This window comes from Cheilinus undulatus, linkage group 13, assembly GCF_018320785.1.
Source record: "Cheilinus undulatus linkage group 13, ASM1832078v1, whole genome shotgun sequence".
NCBI lineage: Eukaryota > Metazoa > Chordata > Actinopteri > Labriformes > Labridae > Cheilinus > Cheilinus undulatus.
This window is the reverse complement of record NC_054877.1, coordinates 33,160,299-33,183,012: the sequence shown is the minus strand read 5'-3', so window position 1 is coordinate 33,183,012 and position 22,714 is coordinate 33,160,299. Positions and strand designations below refer to the sequence as shown.

The window sequence follows — 22,714 nt, the reverse complement described above, 5'->3', positions numbered from 1 at the left end:
AGAAAACTGTAACCTAAGGAGTATGGTGAATTCAAGACAACCAAATAATAAATATTGTTTTCATAAGTTGTGTATCTTTTTGCTTAGGCGGGGACTGAACAACCTGCTATTGCCTGTGAAGAGAACAAGTCACCAACAACCAAGAACTACCTCAGAATTTATGATGAACCCTAATTTGAGGGAACGCCTTTACCCTGAAGCTTTCTTAACAGTCTTTCCATTTGTCATTTCCAGAGAATAGTTAAAAACTGAAATCTTTAGCTAGAGGGAGACAGATTACTGACAGCATATCTAACAATTCTAATGTTTTATAGGTAATGCAGGTAAACAGGATGAAGAAAGAATCCTTGGTACCTGCACTTTTGTCCCTTTCATCCTGTTGTGCTCTAGAAAAAAATGTCTGTACATTTACGTGGTGGGCTAAAACATCTGAATGTTCTGCTGGACTTGTATTCACAGAGCTGGCCTTGATTACAAACCCAAACTGGGCCGTTTTACATTTCACCATATCTAAAAGAATGACTAAAGTCAAATGTTTGCCGTCTCATCTGTCAGTCTGGGATGTTACTCTAATTTAAAAATAGATGTGTTTGGTTGCTCCTGAATATAGGCAACCTGTGTGTGAATGCGTATAGTACTAAATCACATTGGAACCAGTATACAAGAAATTGTGCTAAAGTAACAAAAGTAATCCCTTGTGAAAATTAAATACCTGTATCATTGTGGTGGCTTCAAACCAGACCATGGATTTGGATGGAACCCTGTTAATAATCCTAAAGTATGTATCTTTACTTATATAGATACTTTGTAGTGGGTTTTCCCCACAAGGTGTGTGTATACTCACCCTTGTTAACTCAGTCCTTGTTATACATAACATATACTTAATTGTGATTACAAATTATGATATGCACAGAGCAGTCATAAACAAAAAGTAAAAAGCATACATTTTTTATAGTCCAAATAGTACATTATCCCCAATAACAGTCCCTTAGTCGTCCATATAGTCCTTTGTACTCCTTCAAAGTGTTGTAAACTCTTTTCATGAAAAAAAGAAAAACGCAAGTCCTCAGAAAATGTACTGCTTCTAACTGTATGACAGGTGTGTTGAATATGTGCTGCATGCTGCCCTCTGGTGGCGATGACTGAAAGTAGTGCTACAGGAAGGGGTTGGTGGATGAACCCCCTGAAGGGAATGACCCAGCTGGAGCTCCAGCCTGGAGAAAAAGAAAAAAGGGAGTTGGCATTGAGAAGACAGTAAGTTTGATTACATTTTTTGCGGTAAAGCTGCTTTGACAGTACACATTTCTCTCTGATAATCTTAAAAAAGCTGGGAAAACAGATGACTGGCATAATGTGGAAAAAATCCTGGTGCATCTCAACAAATTAAAATATCATGGAAAAGTTTAAATACTTTTAGTCTTTCTCTTGTAATGATATGGCTTACAGTTAATGAAAACCCAAAATTCAGTGTCTCATAAAATTAGAATATTGGGAAAAAGTTCAATATTGTAAACTAATAGTGTCCCACTCTAATCAGCTAATGAACTCGAAACACCTGCAAAGGTTTCCTGAGCCTTTAAATGGTCTCTTCATCTGGGTCAGTAGGCTATAAAGTCAAGAGGAAGACTGCTGACTCGACAGATGTCCAGAAGACGATCATTGACCCCCTCCACAAGGAGGATAAGCCACAAAAGGTCATTGCTAAAGAAGCTGGCTGTTCACAGAGTGCTGTATCCAAGAATATTAATAGAAAATTTAGTGGAAGGATAAAGTGTGGTAGAAAAAGATGCACGAGGAACAGGGATAATCGCAGCCTTTAGAGGACTGAGAAGAAAAAGTGCATCAGTGGATCGAAACAGTGGAAAAACTCTTCATAATGGAAAAACCGACACATTGTTTGAGATTGAAGGAAGCACGAATGGAAGACAAGTGGGAGTAATGGACATTATTCAGGATGAAATGCAGCGACATTACAAGTGAAAAATATGAATGATTCAGATGTTGATACTGAAGGATCAGACAAGCCACCGGAGGTCTAACCCCCAACAGTGCCTTGAATGTTCTTGTCCTGTCTTTTATGTTTATATATATATATATATATAATTGAATGCCAACATGGTCATCTGTGGGCTGTATGTGAATACCATGTTGAAATATTCAATAAGAATAAGTTAATCAAAGGGAAGATCAAAGATATCACACGCTTACCATGAATGGGTTATTAGACATGCCGGGGCCAGCCATAGGTGGCCCAAAGGGCGTCATGGAGGGCTTGTTTTGGCCGTAGACTGGAAATGCAGGGCCTAAGGTTGCGCAGAGAAAGGTAATGTGAAACTTATTTATTTCATTGCAACTGTTATTTCAAAAGACATTTAAAGCAGGTTAAAGAGATAAGTTTTCTAAATAAACATTTACTTTGCACTCTACTACATAATGGGAGTTTATTTTCAAATAAATCTAAGGGAATTAAACTTTAAAGATAATAAAAAAGCCAAGCCCTAAAGTTTCAGATTGCATTCAGGTATGAACAGAGCTTTCCAAATGATTTTTTTGTCATGTTTTTTGTCCTAACCAGACTGTAAAGCTTTGAACCCCAAATGCATCCTGTTATCACTGTGCAGTAGCTGCCACTAACAAATCATCCTTCTTATTGGCACCAGTAACACTTATGCAGACATTGCATGTAGATTTAGACTTTATACAATCATGTCAAGGAAAACGTTTTTGTTTCCTACATCCTGGACAGGTACCGCACAGGTGGAACAGTGTGAGAGGACAGAGGGACATGGGAGGCCACTAACCATTGGACTGAGGGTGGTAGGCCGCAGGTTGAGAGTAAGGGATGGGGGCCTGACCGGGGAATTGCTGCTGGAAGTTTCCGCTGAAACTGGTCGGGAGGCAGTAGGAAGATGCATTCCCAAAGCCAGCGGGCATGCTCATAGAGCCAGTACCAAAAGAGGCTACAAGATGCACACACACAACACAAGGAGGAGCAATTCTACATATGCAAATCACAAAGCTATTGTACAATGTAAGTGGGCTACATAAAGGTAACAGAAATGTCTGAGTAAAAATGTACGAGTTATTAAACACACTTAACTTCAAATGCACACACCTGCAGCTGGAGCTCTGCCATTGGTCTGGAAAGGGTTGGTTGCCATCTCCGGGGCGACAGCTGCAGCAACAAAAGGGTTTGTGGATGGGACAGCTGGATGAAAAAGGAATAAGTTGCAAAGTGAGTTTTAAGTGTGGTGTGAAAAATGTACCAAGCTGAAAATCTAGCTTCAATCTCTGCACCAATGTAGCAGAAATTAATAATACCACCTCCAAAACCAGGCTGTATGCTGGGTAACACAGGTGGATTCTGGGCTGGCGATGATCCAAGTACTGGTCCAAATATGTTCCTGTTAACACAAACAACTTTGTGAATATGACAGGCATCCATTAAGCTTTAAGACAGCTCACTGATAAAATAACATTTGGAAACTTGTTCTTAATCCAGAAAGTAATATAACTGCACCATTTCTACACCCGTTAGGACCTGCGTCCACCAGCGCCTCAGCTGTGTTTTATCGCTGCAGTTACATTGATCCCAGTCCTATTAAGGCGATCACTTTAAAGCGTAATATTACACTCCTGTGAAACCTTCACTATTAATGTCAGAGAGGTGTAATAGGTCACGGAGCCGAAGTCATCCCACCTCTGTACTGACATCAGAGGTAGTAACAGAGGCGGTACAGAAGTAAGACAAGATTGGCGGAGCTAGTATGGGAGAGCAGGGCTGTGTGAATGTACATGTCTGACTGTGTGTTTATGTGGATCTCCAGCTGTGTTTACACACAATGTTCTTTCATGCTTCCATAAAACTGTTAAATGAGACCAATATTATGTTGTTATAGAATTAATATATATCTATATGTGTGCAGAACTCTGTAACAGCACTGCGGCAGAAACACTGAGAAGGGCCTGAGATGATGAGAGCTTAACCCTTCATCTTCAGACATCTAAAGTACTTCATATTTGATCATTTTTTAAATTTAGTTACATAATGGCTTGAGAGCTTAATGTTTTCATTCTGTTGGATTGGGCAATCAAAATCATCACTGTGGGTAATCCAATACCAGCTCTTACAACAAAGGTGAAGGAGAAACTGATCTGATTCTTCGTTAGAGTGTAAAATAACCAGGTCTTAAGCAGCTGCTTATCCCTGGATGCAGTTCCTTTGCATTGTTTTTTTTTTGTTTTCTCAGTGCAATTCCCGGAATAAGAGCAGGTATTAGACATATGGCACAACTTAAAGCAGATTTTATGGTCACTTCCACCAAGGGAAGTTATGATCTTAACAAGGGAGAAAAGTAGTTAAAAAGTAGCACCAATGCCCTCTGGTCCCTGTCGTTATCTATTCCACTGCATTCTGAGCAGTGAAGTGGCCACTTGCAGTCCACAGTGAATAGGAGAAATTTTCAATTATATTAGATCTCATGCAGTATGTGACACTGCATATAAGTATAGTATATAAATTGGCCGCAGCCACCTCCTTAGATGAAAAACTGGGTATAACAGCGTGGCTTGTAAACCAGATTTTACTGTAAATGTTTCTTGTTGACATTTATAAACAGTGCTATTGCAGACATGTTACTATTTCCTCTTTGTGTGTCTGTGAGTGGGCAAGCCTCTCACCCTTGTACATTGCTGGTCGAGGAGACAGCTGAGCTGAGTTCATTGTCCAATTCAGCCAGAGCAGCATAGCGATCTTCTGAGCAGCTCCCTGTGTGGGATTGGGTTGGGATGGCGCTAGACATTGACGGTATTGGCACACCTCCACCTTTTGAAAAATGATTTTAAAAAATTGTATGAGCGTAATGAAATTATCCAGGTAAAAGGTTGGTATTTGTAATATTTGTACAGTGTAAATTATAAGACTGAAGTCCACTGGGTGTCTCCTTTCATAGCACTTCATTATTCATTTTGTAAAATGAATCCAAACTGAGTGTGCCTCCAAAATTCATCACGGAAAAGCAGGTTTGAAGTGCGCACTGCACAAGCAGTGTTTAAAAGCATATTTTTTATCATCAACGGTAACTCTAACCAGCATGTGATTTGAGCATTTTTAGAGCCTAATCACAGAAAGGGTTTCCCCAGTGGAGTCAGTGGGAATGAAACGGATACTAAAAATACTGAGGTGAGGGTGAATGTTTGTGTGTGGATAGGGTGGACAGAGACAATGGTGGGGATAGGGGTACCTGATGACAAAGACTTTGAGGGGGGTGACGTGCTCAGATGGGATGGAATCGTAGTGTTTCCAAATGCCTCAAAGTTGGCAAAGTTGGTATTTGAATTACCCTGAGGTGCTGCTACCATACACGAGGAAAAATCAACATAAACAATGAAAGTGGGAAAACAAACAATGGCAGGGAAATGAGTTGATGACAAATAAAAAGATTATATAGTATTTTTATTAGTCTTTTTTAGTTTGAATCAAATGATGGAACATTACGAAAGAGCTTTCTTTTTACCCGACTGGCTTGGAAAATGTGCAAAGTTGGCAAAGTTGGTAGAGGTGGAGGTTTGTGTGGGTGGAGCAGCAAATATATCTCCTCCAAGGTCAGAGAGCAGATCAAACTTCTTCTCCTGAGCAGCTGAGTGAGCCTGGGAACGACTGAGCCCCGGAGACTGAGCAGCACAACAAAAACAAAGAGGGTTAGGGATCTTGTTAACCAAGTACCAGAAGACTATCTAATGTGCAAAAAAAAAAAAAAAGGTGACTATGCTGAGCTCTGATACCTGGCGCAGTGGGGTCTTGTTGAGCTGCAGGGTTTTTAGGGGTTGGACTTCAGGGGTACTTCCAGTGCTGCTGGCTGAGGAGCCAGACACTGAGGCCTGAACATTTACTCGTGCCTGGTCTGGAGGAACATACCTAGGATTGAATAAAAGAATATTAACACAGATATAAACTAAATAAAAGAAACAGCTTCCAGAATGTGATCAGGACACTGCAAATATAGTACACTGAACCTATTTTGATGTAAATTCTGTAGTCTCATTAAATGTAACCTCTCTTTATTGATTACTGTAAGAAAGATGTGCTATTTTACATAGTAGCAAAAGAGGAACGTGACACGTAGACATCCCTGAATGTCCTACACAGTGAAAAGCATGCTATCAAACTACAATACATGGTTAACCAAAGCAATGACTGCAAAATGGTTTTGGCAGATGTGTCACACCATTGTAAGCTCTCTCCTCCATTGAATCACACGTTATAGAAACAAACCAGCATTATCAAATGAAGTGCAAACATTTAACACTTTGAAAAAGAACAGTGGCGGGATACAAACATGATCCTTCAAAAACACATTCTCCAAAACGTAACAAACACAGAAAGAATAATAATATGTTTAAGTTACCATCTTTTCTTTTCATATTTTTCTTGAAGGAACTCTTTTACTTTCTGTGGTTCCCGAAAATCTGGAACAACTGATGTCCTGTCGTCATAGAGGCCCAACCAGATGTGTTTACAGACCTACAGGGGGGCAGAGGAATGAGAAGAGTGGGAGGTAAGGTAGGGATTTGGGTGGGGGGTGGTGGCAAAGCCGGAGAGAGGTGAGAGAAAAGTAAAGGGAAGGGGGGAGGGGATGATGAGAAAAGGGAGAAAAAAAGGAAGGGGAGAGGAATGCCAATAAAGTCGACTGAGCAGAGTTCAGAAGAATGCCAAGATGTCACTTTTGAATCAAAAACAGGATACTCATGACTACTGAAACCTTACAAAGCAATGCGTTGTAATATAATACATCTTAATACCTCGTTGCTGTGTTTCTGTAAAAACTCGATTTCCTGATGTGTAAATGTGGTCATAGAGATGGACTTCACTCTGTGTGGGGGATTCAGTCCTCGCCTGTGGGTGGAGGAGGTACATGTTAGCTTAAGAACAAGAGAAGCAGGAACCTAGTGCTGTTCATGTGACATGAAACAAACACAGACTCCAATCAAAGATGCACTGATACATAACATCTCCAACTGATTAGAGGTATGCTTGAGCATTTTATGTTTAGGACATGGAAACTTAAAGGCTGTATTAGCGTTTGACAGACAAAACCCAACAAAACTTTAGAGGGACAAATTTACTTCTTGAAGAATGTTTTTATGAATTCTTCAACACTTTAACAAAAAGGGGCTATTGATTTCATAACTAGGAAATGTACCTGTTAGGAACTGACAGCAGATGCCTTTATAAATACTTAAATATTAGGGGTGTAACAGTACAGAAAAATTTTGGTTTGGTAATTGAAGCGAATAAATTATATATATATATATACACATATATACACACACACACACACACACACACACACACACATATACACATATATATATATATATATATCTTTTTTAATTAAATTGTATTAAAATAAATAGGTGGAATAAACTACATTTAAATCATTAATAATGCAACAACCTCCTTCCAAAAGTTCTTCAATGATTAAAAATATTAATAAATAAATATATTTTTCAATTACTAGGTTTTTAAAATTGATATATTGACATATTTATACCCATTCTTTAAACACTAAAATTTCCCAGCCAACTTGAATGCATAATCATACAACTATGCGTTAGCCTATTAAGTATGCAAATTAGCATCTTTCCTGACGATTTCAACACGGACTTGAGGACTGGATTACTTTTTTAACCAATGGGACCTACTACAAAGTTTGGGAGAACTTTTCACAGCCTATCTTGGCAGATAAAGAGGTTAGAGCCTTGTGAAATCTGAGGATAACTTCACCCATGACGCAGCTGCAGACATGAAGGAGTCTCCTCTCCCCCTACTCTGAGGCTGACAATTGAGGGTAGAATTAATTTGATTCACAGAGCCAGAGCACCACTGTTATTATTAAAACTATCTTAAAGAATAGGAAATTCATAACAGGCTGGTGAGACTTTTTGTTGTTACTCGTCATTACAGTGATGTTCTTGTTTGAATGGAGCCTTTTTAAAATCAGTTTTTTAAATCAGAACAATAACAGAAAACATGATCAGACATAGAATCATGAAATTGTTGCGTTTTTGTCCAAAATCAGGTCCTCCCATGAAAAATCTATTAAGCAATTTCTATGACTCACTTATTACTCACACCCACATGTCATACTTGGTCACATTTATGTCTTCATAGTAAAGCCTCAAATAGCATGCTGATACAGCATTACTTTGCTTAATCATCATTTCATAACATTCGAATACTCTTAGTAGCTTGATATTGCAAAAATCATAATCTTGATTGTTTTAATCAATACTGAGATCACAATTATTAAACTGTGGTTTAGCCATAACTTTATTGGATGCATTCATCAAACAAACACTCTTAACACTTTCAAAAACAAGCAGTTAATGGAATACATTGACTGAAAAACAAATATCCAAAATAACTAAAATGAAACTAAAATAAATACTTTTAAAGACAAAATAATACAACAAACTGTGAAACATTTACAAGATCATAAAACCTGTGGACAAAACAACAGGATAAGACATGTGGCACAGTGATGGTTAAACCAAGGTTATCATGTTCAAATGATCATGGGAACCAAAATCATGAGGTCAAAACTTGATTGATTGCCCAGCACTAACTTTTAGCTGATGTTATGTGGTAATTCAATCCATAGGATAGACAAAATACTTCAGCACAAATGTCTGCAATGCAATATCTAACTTTTTTTTTTTTGGCATATTAACATTTCATCAAGTCCAAAGTTGAGCCACATTAGGTTCATTTGCACACCAACTTCCTTCCTCATCTCCCCTCAGCTTACACTGCAGTCTGCATTCTTGCAGGTGTGCAGTGAATATTCAGGGTGACAGTCTGATGACGCAGTTTTCCTCACAGACTATAACTGGGAAGCTCACTCAGGTAGCCTATATTTATGGCTGGCCAAGGATATTCGGCTAGCATTTTTGTTTCTGTTTATCCGCGATCAATAAACTTATTGACAAGCTCCTTTGTTTCTCTGTAGCTGTCCTTGTGTCCATGCTGCAGTAGTGTCTGACACATATTCTGCCTCCTGAATTGTTTTGGATTGTTTCAATACGCTGCAAGTCATTAATAAGCCTTGACCACATGCGGATCACAACAAATTCATGAGGAGCATTTCTAAGCTTGATAAAACATCAGAGTTTTGTCTAAAAATCACACACTCGCATACAGAAAAGGGAAGAGGCAGGGAAGGACAAGCTTTGCATATGTGTGGATACGAGGAGGAGAGCATGGTGAGCAGATTAAAGTCTATAGGAGGCAACACTTAAATAAGTCTAGAGAGTAAACCACAGTAAACAAAATGCATACTCTTATTCATTATAAATAGGATGGTTGGTCCCATTCTACCTTATTCAATATACCAGATGCCATTTGCAGGGAGAAAGTCTTAAAGGTGAACTTTCCAATCATGTAAATCAGATATCAACAAAAGAGGCCAAGTACTAATAATATAGTATCAGGCTGACTGGTTTAGAAATAACACAGTTACAGTATAGTTTTGAGTATCCCATGATGCTTATCTGCAGGAGAGAGATACAGTGCTGTGAAAAAGTATTTGCCCCTGTTCCGATTCCTTTCTGATTCTAGGGCCACATAGAAAGATCCAGAATAAGAAAGGGGGAAAATACTTTTTCACGGTACTGTAAATGTTATTAGAGGGCAAATTTAACTGAGTATAACAATAATCAATAATCTGATGGTCTTGTGTGTTCTTCTTTGTCCTTGTGGGTCATACAGAGACATAAGTATTAATCTAAGCAGGTTTATTTTAAAGATGTAACTTTTTTATTTAGGGGGGATCGCACCCAACTTGAAAAGGAATTTTAGGCCCTCCATTTGATCTGGTGCCTTTCTCTGAGTTTTCCAATTATGTCAGTGATTTTTCCCTCAAAAGGAAGAGGGTTATGACACAACTGACAACCAAGTAAATGAAAGGCACTCATAGTTTGAATAACAGAATGGTTTGCAACAAATTTGCTAATTTTTAAAATAGAAATGTAAAATATTATATCTTTATGTAATGGGGAATGCAATTACAATTAAATGGTGTTGGTCGACAGGACAAAATCCGAAAGGCTGAAAAAAATTAGCACAATTTGACAGCACAAATTGTTACATGACTGCATGTTATTTCAAGCAAACAGATATCATTACATAACAACCTTTATAATAAGAGGCAAAATGAGCCAAAGTGAAAATGACGTGTGTATTTCAAAGGCAATGAGTGACATGAGGATAAACAATCTTGTAAGGGGAAGATGTAATGGTCATTTCCATAGTTTTCTGGTTTGCACAAAATTACCAATTAAGAAACATGAAAAATGATAGAACTAGGGCTGCAAATTGGTGGGTTACTATCATTATCCAATATGCAGGTATTTACTTTGTCATTTTAGCTGATGCCGATATATAAATGTAGTTCAACCTAAAAATTCAGGCACTCAAACAAACTCTAAAATAACAGGAATGTGGATGAGCAGGGACTGTAGCAGATGAAGAGCTTTTAGTCTTGTCTAAAACTCCCCAACTTCTTCCTTTGTACAGTCCATATTATATAAGTTCTCTGCAGATGATGTCAAGCAGCAGCAGAGAACTCCCCTGGGGGGCAAGAAGTGATTTCTATATGGAGAAGCGCTACTAAGAAAAGGGCAATGTTTTGAGCCATTTACAGCAATGCAAGGTGTTCAAAGCGGCAAAAAAAAGCACTTTTTATTCTTTAGCTAATTTTATGTTCCAAAAGAAGTGAGATATTCAGGGAAAAAAAGTTTAAAAATCATTTGCAGAGAAACTACAACAGGCGGGAATGGATCTTTAGCCTCCATCTAAAGCCTGGATGAGCAGTGTCACACAACACTCATGTAAGGTCCAATTTGGTTCAACACAGTTTTGCCATGGTTCAGCTCATTAAACTCTGATTTTACCCAAGTTTCCCCAGCTGATGTATGTCCGTCCAGCCTTGCTCGTTGTTAGGAGAAATTTGTCTCTTTTAAGAGATCCAGATCATTTGGCTTAGCTTAGTTGAGCTGGTGATTTGGCTACCAAATGGCTCTCCATTGATTACCAGTTTGACATTGTAAATGTGGATCAAATGACAAAAAAGCATGGAGGAACAGGCTCATCATTACTGGGTCGCTTACTCCTCAAGGTTTATTGGGTTGATGCTATATCATCATTTCAATTCAAGGAGATCTGTGACAAAATTAGGATTTTTTTAATGTTAAAAGGGTGCAGCTAGCCTCTTTTGCCTCTGATGGCAAACTACATACAGTATGTAGTTGTTGTAAAGCTAATATCTGCCAATACCAACATCCCGCCAATAAAATTTCTGACCTCCAATTAGAAAGACAGAACCTCTTATTGTTGCATTGTGGCATAATGAGCTAAAATGAAATTGACTTGAGTGTAATCAAAATGTGACAAGTGACGTGAGGTCAAATAGCCTTATGAGTAGAAGAGGTAAGAGTTATCTGCACCATTTCCAGCTTAAACTAAACCCCAGAGACAAGGCAGCATTACAAGATTATTTGAGAGAACATTACTGTTCATCCACTAAGACCCCAAACTCTAATATGACAAGTGTGGTCATTTCTGGGACCTTTTAAAAGCAGCAGTACATCTGACTAGAGCAGAAGTCATGAAAGATGAGAGACGTAGTCAACAACTGTTGATCTATTAGTGACGGCTTAGAACAGATTGAAGAATACAAAAGCACTGCTGAAAATGAACAATCATATCTTGGTGATTGTTTGATCATAGGGACATGGGAGACAGTGGGAGAAAAGCAATAAAGTTTCATGGGCTGATAAATTAACACTTTAACAACCACATTAGTGTGTTTGTGGAGGTTAAGGGTAAAAAAGCTGTACACTCAAGGCATATCCTGAGGGAAAACCTCATGCAATCTGTGACCGGAATGACTGATCACCAACAAAAATAACATCCTGGTGTCAACTAGTCAGAGGCCAGACCTCAAACCAAAGCTTCATCTGCAGGGTTTGAAAAGTGCTTTTGACAGCAACAAATCAGAACCAAAAGAATACTGAGAAACTAGCCTAAAAGTCAAGGCTGTCACTGTATTTTAACTTGCTCTAAAAAGGTTTAACTTCTCTTACATGATCCTGTTCTTATTTTGTTTAGTGTAGCACTTCACATGGACCCAGATAAACAGTACAAGGTTTTATAAATTCATAGAAGCTGTGCTGTTTAATTGATAATTCAATAACTCACAGTATACTCTACAAGGTGTCTAGACGCTAATGGAGCAACACGCCTTCTTAAAATACAAACTAAATCATATAAAAGGGTAAATACAGCTGAGTTAAAGATTGCAAACACCTTCCATTACAAGAAAAACAAATTTAGCACTCTGACAGCAACACTGCAGATGTGTTTGCCTGCAAGTTAGCGACTAAATGGGCGTAGGCAGTTACAATATTGCATAAATCGGCCCCATTGCCCAAATATTGGTAATGGTTTCGTAAGAACTGTACTTGCTGAGTTACCAGAATGAGTTTCATCACATAGTAGCTAAACGCGACCCACTGCCCCACTTCGACTTTCATCTAGCTCCCAGTCTGAGACCCACCCTGCTGCTGCTTATCTAGAGGTGTGTTTACATGTGTGCTTAGGTGTGTGTGTTTTCGACATGCTTTGTCAGAGATCCAGCTAAAGTACAACTAGAGGAGGTTTTACCGTCTGTGACGTGCTGTTTTCAACGACGTGCTCAAATATTTGACTGTAATGTATTTAGAGCTGACGTTACAAGTGCTAACCTTGACTACACAGACAGTAAGCCCACGACACCAACCCCAGACTAAAGTATTTGTTATAGCACCTATTATCCCACGTAAATAACGCTGTAAATAAAAGTACCTGACGACACTAAACGGCCCAACCCAAAGGTTAAGGCAGAACCGAGAGTGGCGTTACCTGTTCTGACTTTAACGGTTAGCTAACGAGCTAACGGTACCGCCAAGTCAGCGGTACACCGCACAGACCCACGACCGACAGCGGTGCTCGTCCTCACCTGGTGGACACATAGCTCAATAAAAATAGCACTTTAACCCAAAAGTAAACTCACAAGATGCCGGAGCAGGTGGTACAGACGAAGGAGCCCACCGTCATGTTGACATAGGTCGGGCCGCGCTGGTCGCAGTCGAAGCATTTCCTATTCGCGGGCAGGCTAGTCATTTCCCGGAGCATCTTCAGATGAGTCTCCTCCTGCTTTCGCTTGGCACTCGTCGCCATGGTGGAGAACAGCGGGCTGGTATCACCGGGGGAGAAGTTTGGTGAGGGGACCCGGGACAGGGCGGGTGTCTTCGGGGTAGACTTGTCGCGTGCGGCTGGCAGACACCTTGCTGAGAGGTCTAGCTGGGAGACTGGGCGACTGACAAACTACTTCTTCTACACGGAGAAAGTGAGAAACAGACCGGCTTTCACGAGCACATGCGCCATCTGTTGGCTTGGAATGATGCCCCGCATTCTCAGGAAAACTATCAATGTCTGGTTGGATGCATTTCAGGAAAAAAAAATACTAAAAAAGTGCTATGAAAACACAGCAAATGCTCACTTTGCAGTTTGTCACAACCACACGTGAGAAAATCCCCAAAAGAAACGTACAGTGTCATTTATTTAAAAAGGCCCAAAGCTTTTACATATAAATCAAAATATAAAACATGTTAGAAACCATCTAGATGTATTCACAAGTCATTTAAAAACAAAACATTTTCTTCTACACTGCATTGCCTCTTTTTCAAATGATTTTACTTCAGGACATGTTTTAAAATTCAAGTCTTTGGTCCACGCCTTGGCACACTTTACACAACAGGTGCTCATTGAATATCTAGTAATGAGACATCCCCCTGTCTCCAGTTTTGGCAGGGGGAAGGCCTCCCTGACAGTGATCACACTGTTCTCATTCATTAGCCATCACCGCCTGGATATACTGAAAACTGCGCAGTACAACTGTAGAGGGAAAAAGATGCGTACAAAAAGCTCAGTGGTCTGCTGATTAACAAACATGATTTAACATGTAAATTTGCTACCTCTGAATCTCTGGAAAGTATTACCACTAAAGAAAATCAAAATAAACTGAATAAAATGTAGGCCTTAACATGGATGAACATTGATGCCAAAGGTGTCTGGATTTTCACATTGGCACAGAAACGCAACAACATAGCTTGTTCAAAAAAAAAAAAAATCAAATGGGACAAGTTCCAAATCACAGAAATGTCTGTCAGTACTGTTCGTAATTGTTTCAATACTTTCTGTGGAGCACAACTATCTCCTGTATGCTTCAAATCAAGGTATCCTGACTACAGGAGTTGAAACACATCTTCTTCATCTCTGATGTTTGAGGCAGCGTGAGGCAGGTGGTGGTGGCTTTAATTTGTCTTTGGTTTCTTCCTGTTAATGCTTGAAGAGTTTGCAGCATCCTGAGGAAGAAAAAAGAGCACACATATCAACACTTACAATTTCAATATATTTTCAATGCATTTTTATTGTTAATTTACTCTGTAATGCTTACAGTTACATTCATGTGAGACCGCTTCCTGGTAACTCTGAAGAAATCCTCTAAGCGTGTCTGCCTGCCATGCTCTGCCACCCGCTCCTTTTCCCTCTTCTCTCTCATACCTTTAACTGTCTCCCGAAACCTCTCCATTCTGCGACGGATTCTGTCCTCCCTAATTAAAAAAAGGATTCAGTCCTGTTAGGATCAGTGAAAGCCATGCTTGAGAATTTAACCCTTTACCTACTGACCTGGCACAGGCGCTGTGTTTTATATGCCTGTAGTATTATTACCATAACGCTATCAAAGTTTGTCCAATCAGAAAAATTCAAACAGTGTTGGAAGGCTGAGAATTGTGGGCATGCGCACATATATGGTTCATTATGGTACTCGCAACCATATGACGTGGACATTCATAGCAAAACACCAGAAATATCGTGAGACCGCTACACAGATTCTCAACACTGTAACTCCTCAAAAGTTTGCTCAATCTAAAAAATTCCAATGCTGAAAGAGAGCTGAGAATCTGTGCTTTCCGGCAATATATTATGTGTGGTATATAAATTACGGTAATGTCGAACAGCACCGCGAAAATGGCAGCTTTGGCAGAAGATGAGTGAGAAAGGAGAGTGAAGGAAGAGAGTAAAAGGAGAGCGAGTGAGAGTGGTGTTTTGTTTTCAAAAAATAGCGTTAGATAGTGGCATTTGTGTGTCTGTCATGTGCAATAACAATATGTTACTTGAGAGTGTTGAGAATGCATTTTTCCACCTTTATTTGCACTAATTTTCGCCTATCTATAGAGTTATCTTTTGCACTGTGTTTTGCACACCCAGAGTCCTGGACTCAAAAAATGACTGGTGATTGTTCTAAACATGTATAGGTTCACATTTCAAATGTCAAATCAAAACTTCATGAGCAATAACAAAACCTCTTCTCATAAAAGCCATGAAAAACAAATCCATTTTGTGTTTTTCTTCTCTAAACTGCTGACAATTTCATATAATGTTCAATAATCCTTAACCAGATGTTGAAAAGTCAAGTTCAAGTACTCCTGGGAGAAAGGACCAAAGCTCTCAGACTTAGGGCATTTCCTGACTATTTTACTGCCATAATAACAAAATATGTCCAAATCGCCATTTTTAGACTCAGTAGGTAAAGGGTTAAAGGCATGAGCACATACCGAATATGTTTGACATGGCAAAGGAACCCAACAAGGGCTTCCTCATCCGGCTCAGTCCAGCAAAGTTCAGGAGCTTCAGTTTCCAGTTCCTCCAAGAATATTTTACGTGCCTCTTTATACTTCCACGAATGTGGAATAGGGTGTGTCTGAGAAGAAGTAAATACAGGTGTTGCATTAGGTTTTATATTCCAAAGCAATGTTCAGAATTAAAAACAAACAACCAATCGTTGTCCAATAGTACCTGTCGGTTTATGTGCAAAACCACCTCCTCAATGGAACGATGCTGCTGTATCAGGGTCAGAGCTCGCTTTGGACCAAAACCAGCTATCTTGCCACAATAATCACACCCTAATAGAATACATAGATCCACGAACTGGTGTAGAAATATTGCAAATTAGAATCTGTAAAGAATATTTATCTAACATATATGTATATACATATATATATGCTTTGAAAGATTAATTGATGTAAGTTTTGGTATTACCTCTGACTGAGTGATTTGGAGTTTCTCCAGCAGCTTTGGTAATGAATATTCAATAACATCACTGTGAGAGAGAGAAAAACATTGATTAAGATAAAATCAGATTAGAAACCTCCTGAAGTAGTTGAGTGAATACACACAACTGCAATCTGTTATATAGAATGGTTTGTCAGACAGATACCAGCAACAGCCAGGGTCTGAGGTTAAATGTTTTCTTAACCTGACATTGTTACAGGTCACTGAACTGACATTACAATTTTCTTGCCAGTTTTGAATTCTGTGAACAGCTTTGGCGCTATAACAAAGAGCCAGGGATACTCCACTGTGTGAAATCAAAATAAATAGTGACCTATAAAATGTTTGTTTTTACATGAGAAAAAACCTACATGCAAAGGTGAAAATAACCTGAAATTTTACCTGCCATAGCCAACATTTACCATGCACTGAGACAGTTGCTAATTTATTTTCTGAGAGCTAACAAAAAGAAAATATTCAAGCCACCACACAGCAGGAAAGGTTATTAAATCCAAAACAGAGGGGGAAAAAATCTGAGATGCATATCCCTTTTAATATTTATGTGGATGCCTGACGAGTCTATGCTGTGACGTGTTAAGTTAATAAGGAGGTCAACTGTTGCTTTAAATATTTCTGTTAGCATGCCTAAGTTAACTAACAGGGTGATAAGTGACGGCAGTGCTCACAGCATCAGATAATGTCAAAGAACAACATCACCACAGATCAGCAACAATACCAATGTGCATCATCACTTAAACAGTTTTACTCATATTAGGACACAGTCTTGTGGGTTTTCCAGTGACGTAAGTCATGAATCCAATCCTATTGTCTAGCCCAGCCTTTCCTAAATGTAAGCATGCCCCAGCTGCTTTTGAAAGCTGATATCTCCAGGGGACAATGGATACCCTCCTACAACCATAACACGACTGAGAGTATTTACCTCCATATTGTCATTTCATGAACACAGAATTTCAGTGCAAGTATTTGGTTTAAAGAGACATTAATGGTTCAAGCAGAGCATTTATAGAGTGAAGTACAACTGAGAAACCACTATTTATTTTATTTGTTCAGGGAAATGCACAGTCACCTACACACATAAAAAGTATTATTATTCCCTTGGATGTTTTACCCTTTCTTTGATGTCATGACTCACCCATGGTCAATATTATATTGCCCCTTTTTCCTATAAAGTATTGTCAATTAAATAAAAATATGCAATGTAAAGTAAGTGACTCCATAAATACTGACCCCCTCAAGTCAGTATTTAATCGATGCACCTTGCTGCAATCACAGCACTGAGTTTGTGTGAATAGGTCTCAATCAGGCTTGCACATCTGGACACTGCAATTTTTCTCCATAATTCTTTGCAAAATTGTTTGAGCTGTCAGGTTGCACAGGGATCTGAGATGAACACCCCTTTTCTAGTACAGCCACAAATATAACTTTTCCCAAGCTGTAGTTCATTTTACCCTCTACCTTCACAAGCCTTCCAGGGCCAGCTGCCAAGAAATTCTTACAGCATGATGCTGCCACCACCGTGCTTCACAGTGGGGGTGGTGTGTTTGTGGCAATGAGTAGTGTTTGGTGCCCGCCAAACATAGCGTCTTGTCTGATGTCCAAAAAGCACCACTTTGGTCTCATCAGACCAAAGAACTTTCTTCCACTTGACCATGGAGTCTCCCACATGCCTTTTGGTGAACTCTAGTCAAGATTTAAGTTTTCTTCAACAGTGGCTTTCTCTGTGCCACTCTCCCATAAAACTTTGACTGGTGAAGAACCTGGGCAACAGTTGTTGCAGAATCTCTCCCATATCAGCTGCTGAAGCTTGTATCTCCTTCAGAGTAGTCAAAGGTGTCTTGGTGGCATCTCACTGGCATGCAAGTTAAATCTTCTTGCTCTATTTTCAGCTGTAAACTAAAAATATGCATTCAAGTATTTACTGATCATTTGAAAGGTGATTTCAGTTTTAGAAATTCTGTTCCTCTTTTTCATTTATTGTCAATGCCCCCATCTGAGGTACCTCCAGGGACCAGTAGGGGGCTGCAGCCCACAACTTGAGAACCAGCAGTCTAACCATTGATGATTGAGAGCCCCAAAGTAGGCCTTAAAGCTGTAGTAAGCAATTTATTTTTAGTATCGTATGCCCACAAAAACAACACAACCCATCAGGGCCATGTTATTAAAGCCATCTAAGCCATCTAACAGAATAACACACTTCTGCAACATCTCCTCGGGCTTCACTCTTACTTGAGGAAAACCAGCAAGGGACGATGCTCCAGCCAATGAAGAGGCTAGCACTTGCAGCCAATCATGGCTCAGGTCAGAGGGAGCGTTTCTATTGGCCGCTGTAGTAGGTGCGCTTCTGCCTCTCAGCTCAGTGAGAAGTTGATACAATGGCGGAGTTACCAGCAGTGTTCGGTCCTATGTTGAATCTGTTGATGCTGAGATGAAGTGTTTTCTTGCCTGTAATCTGGCCATGGATTTCAGTAGAAAAGCGGAGCAAAATCACTCCATGAGAGCTTTGCCACCATAAGTATTTGATTCAGCGGACATGCACATCTGTGAGGAGGTATGTGAGAAGAGGGGCGGAGCTACGAACACGGAGCTCAAACACAGAGAAGAACCGGGGTAAGAGTTGATTCTACACAGCTCTCATCAAATGTTACATACTCAAGCATAAGTGTCTGATATTATTTGAACTGACCCAACTTAATTGCCCTTAAGTTGGGTCAGTTCAAATGTTACATACCCAAGCATAAGTGTCTGATATTATAAATTTGAAATGACCCAACTTAAGGGCAATTAAGTTCCAAAAAAATAAACAATACTTAAACTGTAAGTCATTAGACTCTCTCAGTATATCTGTTAAGTAAAACATGACCTTCCCAATTCTAACCTGTCTTTCTTAGCGTTAAGCTGCCGGATCAGAGTCTTGGCCCCAAATGGCAGCGTGTCCATGTCCTCTGATGCCACAACATCCACAGTCCCCCACTTAACCAGCTGGGCGCACAGGGCCTCTGCATCTCCTGGAGCCTAGTGTACAGGACAGAGAGGGGGAAAATGCTAATTGAAATTAAGAGATAGGAAAGAAGCCATGAGAGAGGACAACTTAAAACAGATTGATGCATTGCATGTTCAGCATGTCATACCTGGACAACAGGAACACCCAGACACTTCAGGAGTTTGACACATTCATTGGTCAGGGATGATGCTGCATGGAAGCACAAAGAGGGTTGACTTTATGACTTGGCAGTTGAGTTATATTCCAATTATGTTTCTTCAGAAAGATACCTGTGTTGTTTGGTATTAATCTGTGTAGATGTAAATATACCTATGCCTGTGTGGTTGACCGACCAACCTCCAGCCTCGGCTCGCTTCTTAAGCTGCAGGAAGAAAAAAAGAAGCTTTGTTGGCATGAACACAAACCTGTTTTACATCTCAGGTGCATGCTGCCCATCTCATATGGACTAATAATATTCTTTTTTGACACAGGTAAGGGACCAGTTCTACCACTCATTATTCTCACTCTCTGACCTGTGACTGTCCTGCAGACATCAGGTGTGTAATGTCAAAAGTGAAAGACTCGATAGTGTCACTTACCAGTGCCTTTTTTTCCACTGGAGGCTTTCCATCGAACACAAAAACTGGTTTGATATCATGCTCCAGCAAGGTGAGTGTACGGAAAAGTAAACCTGTCAATGGACTACAGAGAAGAAATAAAGGATCATTAACAGTAATTCAGAGACCAAACATGTAAACCTGTGCATCATGATAACCCTAAATAACATTTTCACATTTGAAAGACTGTATGAAATGTCTGAATTCATGTGAGTAGCTGTGGTTTGTGGTGAGTCTGTGTTGGGTTGTATTATTTTATAGCTTTACAAACATTTTGACCCATTGTCGAGTCATTTCCACTATCAAGTAGTATTCTAAAGTGCAGCTTCATGTAGTAGAGAGCAACTTCAAATAGTATGAATACTTAATAAAGATAAAAAAGTCAGAATATTCTAAGCAAAGTTACTGCATGGCCATCACACAGGTCTGCCTACCATCTCTGAGGTGTTACTATAGAGCTCACCTTAACATAGGGGATGCTGCCCTAAACTGGTTAATGATAATAGATGCATCCAGAGCAATTATTTTTCCTGTGGATAATAACACATCATTATTATAGTGAGCACAAACAAAACAATTACCATTAAGCCATTAACTCCTAACCAGAGTTAAAAAAGTAACCAATAACCAATAATTATATTTTTGACTATATTTCCAGGGAGATAAGTTACTAAACAAAATTATTAAACAACGTAACACACTTTATTTTGAAGGAAGCAGCTAGTTAGTTAAAATTACTTGATTTCTAAAGTTTTTCAACTCTTCATGAAATACCAACACCAGCATAATAGGCAATTATACAGATTTTCAATAACAGAGCAACACAGAATCAAGCTTCAAGGGATGCTTCATGCCAGTGTAGCATGTAAAAATGTTTTATCACCATTTTTGATTAGTATCATTCTTAATGAGATTACTTTTAAAGCTCCTGTGAGGAAGTATTCAGCAACCATAAAAACATTATAATATACAGTGCTTAACAAATTTATTAGACCACCTCTCATATTTGTCTCAGAGACCATCCAGCATGATGAAGTGCTTTAACGCGGACTGTTTCATTTTCAGTGAGCTCTCCACGTTTTACCATTTTGAAAAGGAATGAGGAATTTCAAACTGAATTCACCTTTTTATACTCAAATTTAAGCCGACTCACTGGGCTTCTCTGAGAAGTCAGAAATTAATCAAGCATAAAATTCACAACCACTAAAACTCTTTTTTCTGTTCAGGAATGCAAATCAACAACTAGAATTTGACATATTAATCAAGAAATATTAATATGCTGTATGATAACAATAATAAATATATTTTAGCATTAAAAATATCATTTCAGTTAAAGATCTTCTACATGTTGGTGTATCAACCGTTGCAGAAACATGAAAAAATGATTTCGGTAATTACCAGTGCTGTTAATTTAGGGCAGCTGTAGCATAAACCTTACTTTGGGTGGTGGTCTAATAAATTTGTTAAGCACTGTATATCAGTGTTGTTGAATATAGTCCTGTGCAGTTATAGTGGTCATGAAGAGCCAGTGGTGGATCCAGGATGTTAAAGGGGCAGGGGCAAAAAAAACTAACAAGGGCACCTGCTGTATGTGACAGGGCATCTGAGCACAAAAAAAGTTGTTAAAGTGAACCAGTTAGAAACCCTGATTAAGTTTTAATGTTATTTATTATACTATTTCATCAACTGCACCTCTGTAACAAGCCAGGAATTAATAGCTAGTTAACCCCTATTTCACACAAGTGAAAATGTCGGGAAAAATTAACTTAATATCAAGGGAATCAAAGCACTTCCTTTTCTTCACTCATGCCAAGGTGTCCTCTAGGAGGCACTTTATCAGGTTTCAACCAAAGAAAAGGCACCATACAGGGCACTTTATCTAATTTTGTTCAGTGCTAATGCATCCTGGAGGGCACTTTGTCACCAGAACCAATAGGAATGGCTTCCTAGATAGCACTTTGTCATATATATTGTTCACTGGAAGGGAGCTGCGTAGGGTCCTTAATCCAGTAAGGTTAACTTGGAGGGCACCCTGGAGGGCACTTTATCCTGTTTTATCTATCACAGGGGCATCCAGGCGGCACCTATGGTGTTTTTATTGGGTTTATTTTGTTTGTTTGTTTGTTTGTTTTTTACATTGGGGCCCCAAAGAAGAGGAATCGCCCCCTCCAAATCCACCAGTTTGAGACGTCATTAGTAGTGATATCAGTCAGTTTCATAATTAGCTCAAAGTTTATCAATGAGTGTTAAACATGCACTTTATGTGGTCATTTAAGTAAAAAAGGGAAACTGCGTTTCAATTATAGTTGCAAATTCACATTTTAACGAGGATAGTTGTTTTTTCTAAACTCGTGTAATGAGAAACTTTCATGATGCAAACGATTTGATGTCAGCCGTCTTGTTCGATGCTATGTATGAATAATACTGTGAGGTTTTTCAATTCAATCATTATAAATCCAGCCTATGGTTGGAGCCCCGTAGCTACTTCAGCTAACACGCTAACTTTAGCATTAGCTGTTTTACATTACTTCTTCCAATCGTGTTATTAGAAGAAATGTATCGATCAAAGAACAAGTCAGTTACCTGTGTAGTCACTTATATCCTTGTGAGAAATTGCATCAGGAGCATTTGTACGAATCAAATCAGCCAGTTTAGCGATCCCCATAGTACTGTCAGTATCTGTTTTTCTTTGACCAGCTTTTCTACCGACGGCTTTAAAGACGGATAAAAGATACCAAGTTCAGGTTTCTGAAGACTTAACTGCCACTTATGTCAGATCTTTGATACTGTGAGATAAATTTACAGAAATATCACTCTCTTTCAACGCTGTCGAGCTGTTATCATTGGCTGCAGCATCTTCCTGGTTTTGCCCACAGACTG

General features: G+C 39.1%; 2 protein-coding genes across 4 annotated transcripts; both read right to left on the bottom strand.

Moving 5' to 3' along the window:
- Positions 1–932: 932 nt before the first annotated feature.
- agfg1b (ArfGAP with FG repeats 1b) lies at positions 933–13,431 on the bottom strand. 3 transcript variants are annotated; one of them, XM_041804110.1, is made up of 12 exons: positions 13,113–13,431; positions 6,802–6,895; positions 6,408–6,523; positions 5,785–5,917; positions 5,517–5,673; positions 5,244–5,354; positions 4,681–4,825; positions 3,325–3,404; positions 3,116–3,208; positions 2,802–2,960; positions 2,209–2,303; positions 933–1,214 (listed from the first exon to the last, which is right to left on the bottom strand). In XM_041804110.1, exons 1-12 carry the CDS (start codon positions 13,277–13,279, stop codon positions 1,155–1,157), a joined length of 1,410 nt encoding a protein of 469 aa, XP_041660044.1. In that variant the 5' UTR covers positions 13,280–13,431; the 3' UTR covers positions 933–1,154. The 3 variants fall into 3 exon arrangements, with proteins under 3 accessions (XP_041660044.1, XP_041660045.1, XP_041660046.1); XM_041804111.1 differs by having other exon boundaries at positions 5,244–5,351; XM_041804112.1 differs by lacking the exon at positions 5,244–5,354.
- A 225-nt stretch (positions 13,432–13,656) lies between these two features.
- On the bottom strand, positions 13,657–22,691 carry zgc:110269 (probable flap endonuclease 1 homolog). Its single transcript, XM_041803887.1, has 11 exons — positions 22,418–22,691; positions 20,298–20,364; positions 19,817–19,919; positions 19,548–19,599; positions 19,366–19,427; positions 19,113–19,249; positions 16,205–16,265; positions 15,962–16,093; positions 15,721–15,866; positions 14,559–14,715; positions 13,657–14,466 (listed from the first exon to the last, which is right to left on the bottom strand). Exons 1-11 carry the CDS (start codon positions 22,497–22,499, stop codon positions 14,416–14,418), a joined length of 1,050 nt encoding a protein of 349 aa, XP_041659821.1. The 5' UTR covers positions 22,500–22,691; the 3' UTR covers positions 13,657–14,415.
- Positions 22,692–22,714: the final 23 nt, after the last annotated feature.

What these genes read in the sequence shown, in the direction of transcription:
- agfg1b (XM_041804110.1), bottom strand. Translation starts at nt 13,279, where the DNA reads ATGGCGACGAGTGCCAAGCGAAAGCAGGAGGAGACTCATCTGAAGATG. An exon ending in AAATATGAAAAGAAAAGATG is followed by an intron (nt 5,918 to 6,407) that starts GTAACTTAAACA and finishes ATTCAATCCTAG; the next exon opens with GTATGTTCCTCCAGACCAGG. An exon ending in CATACAGCCTGGTTTTGGAG is followed by an intron (nt 3,209 to 3,324) that starts GTGGTATTATTA and finishes TTTTTCATCCAG; the next exon opens with CTGTCCCATCCACAAACCCT.
- zgc:110269 (XM_041803887.1), bottom strand. Translation starts at nt 22,499, where the DNA reads ATGGGGATCGCTAAACTGGCTGATTTGATTCGTACAAATGCTCCTGAT. An exon ending in GGATATAAGTGACTACACAG is followed by an intron (nt 20,365 to 22,417) that starts GTAACTGACTTG and finishes TATTATCCACAG; the next exon opens with GAAAAATAATTGCTCTGGAT. An exon ending in GGTCAACCACACAGGCATAG is followed by an intron (nt 19,428 to 19,547) that starts GTATATTTACAT and finishes GCTTCCATGCAG; the next exon opens with CATCATCCCTGACCAATGAA.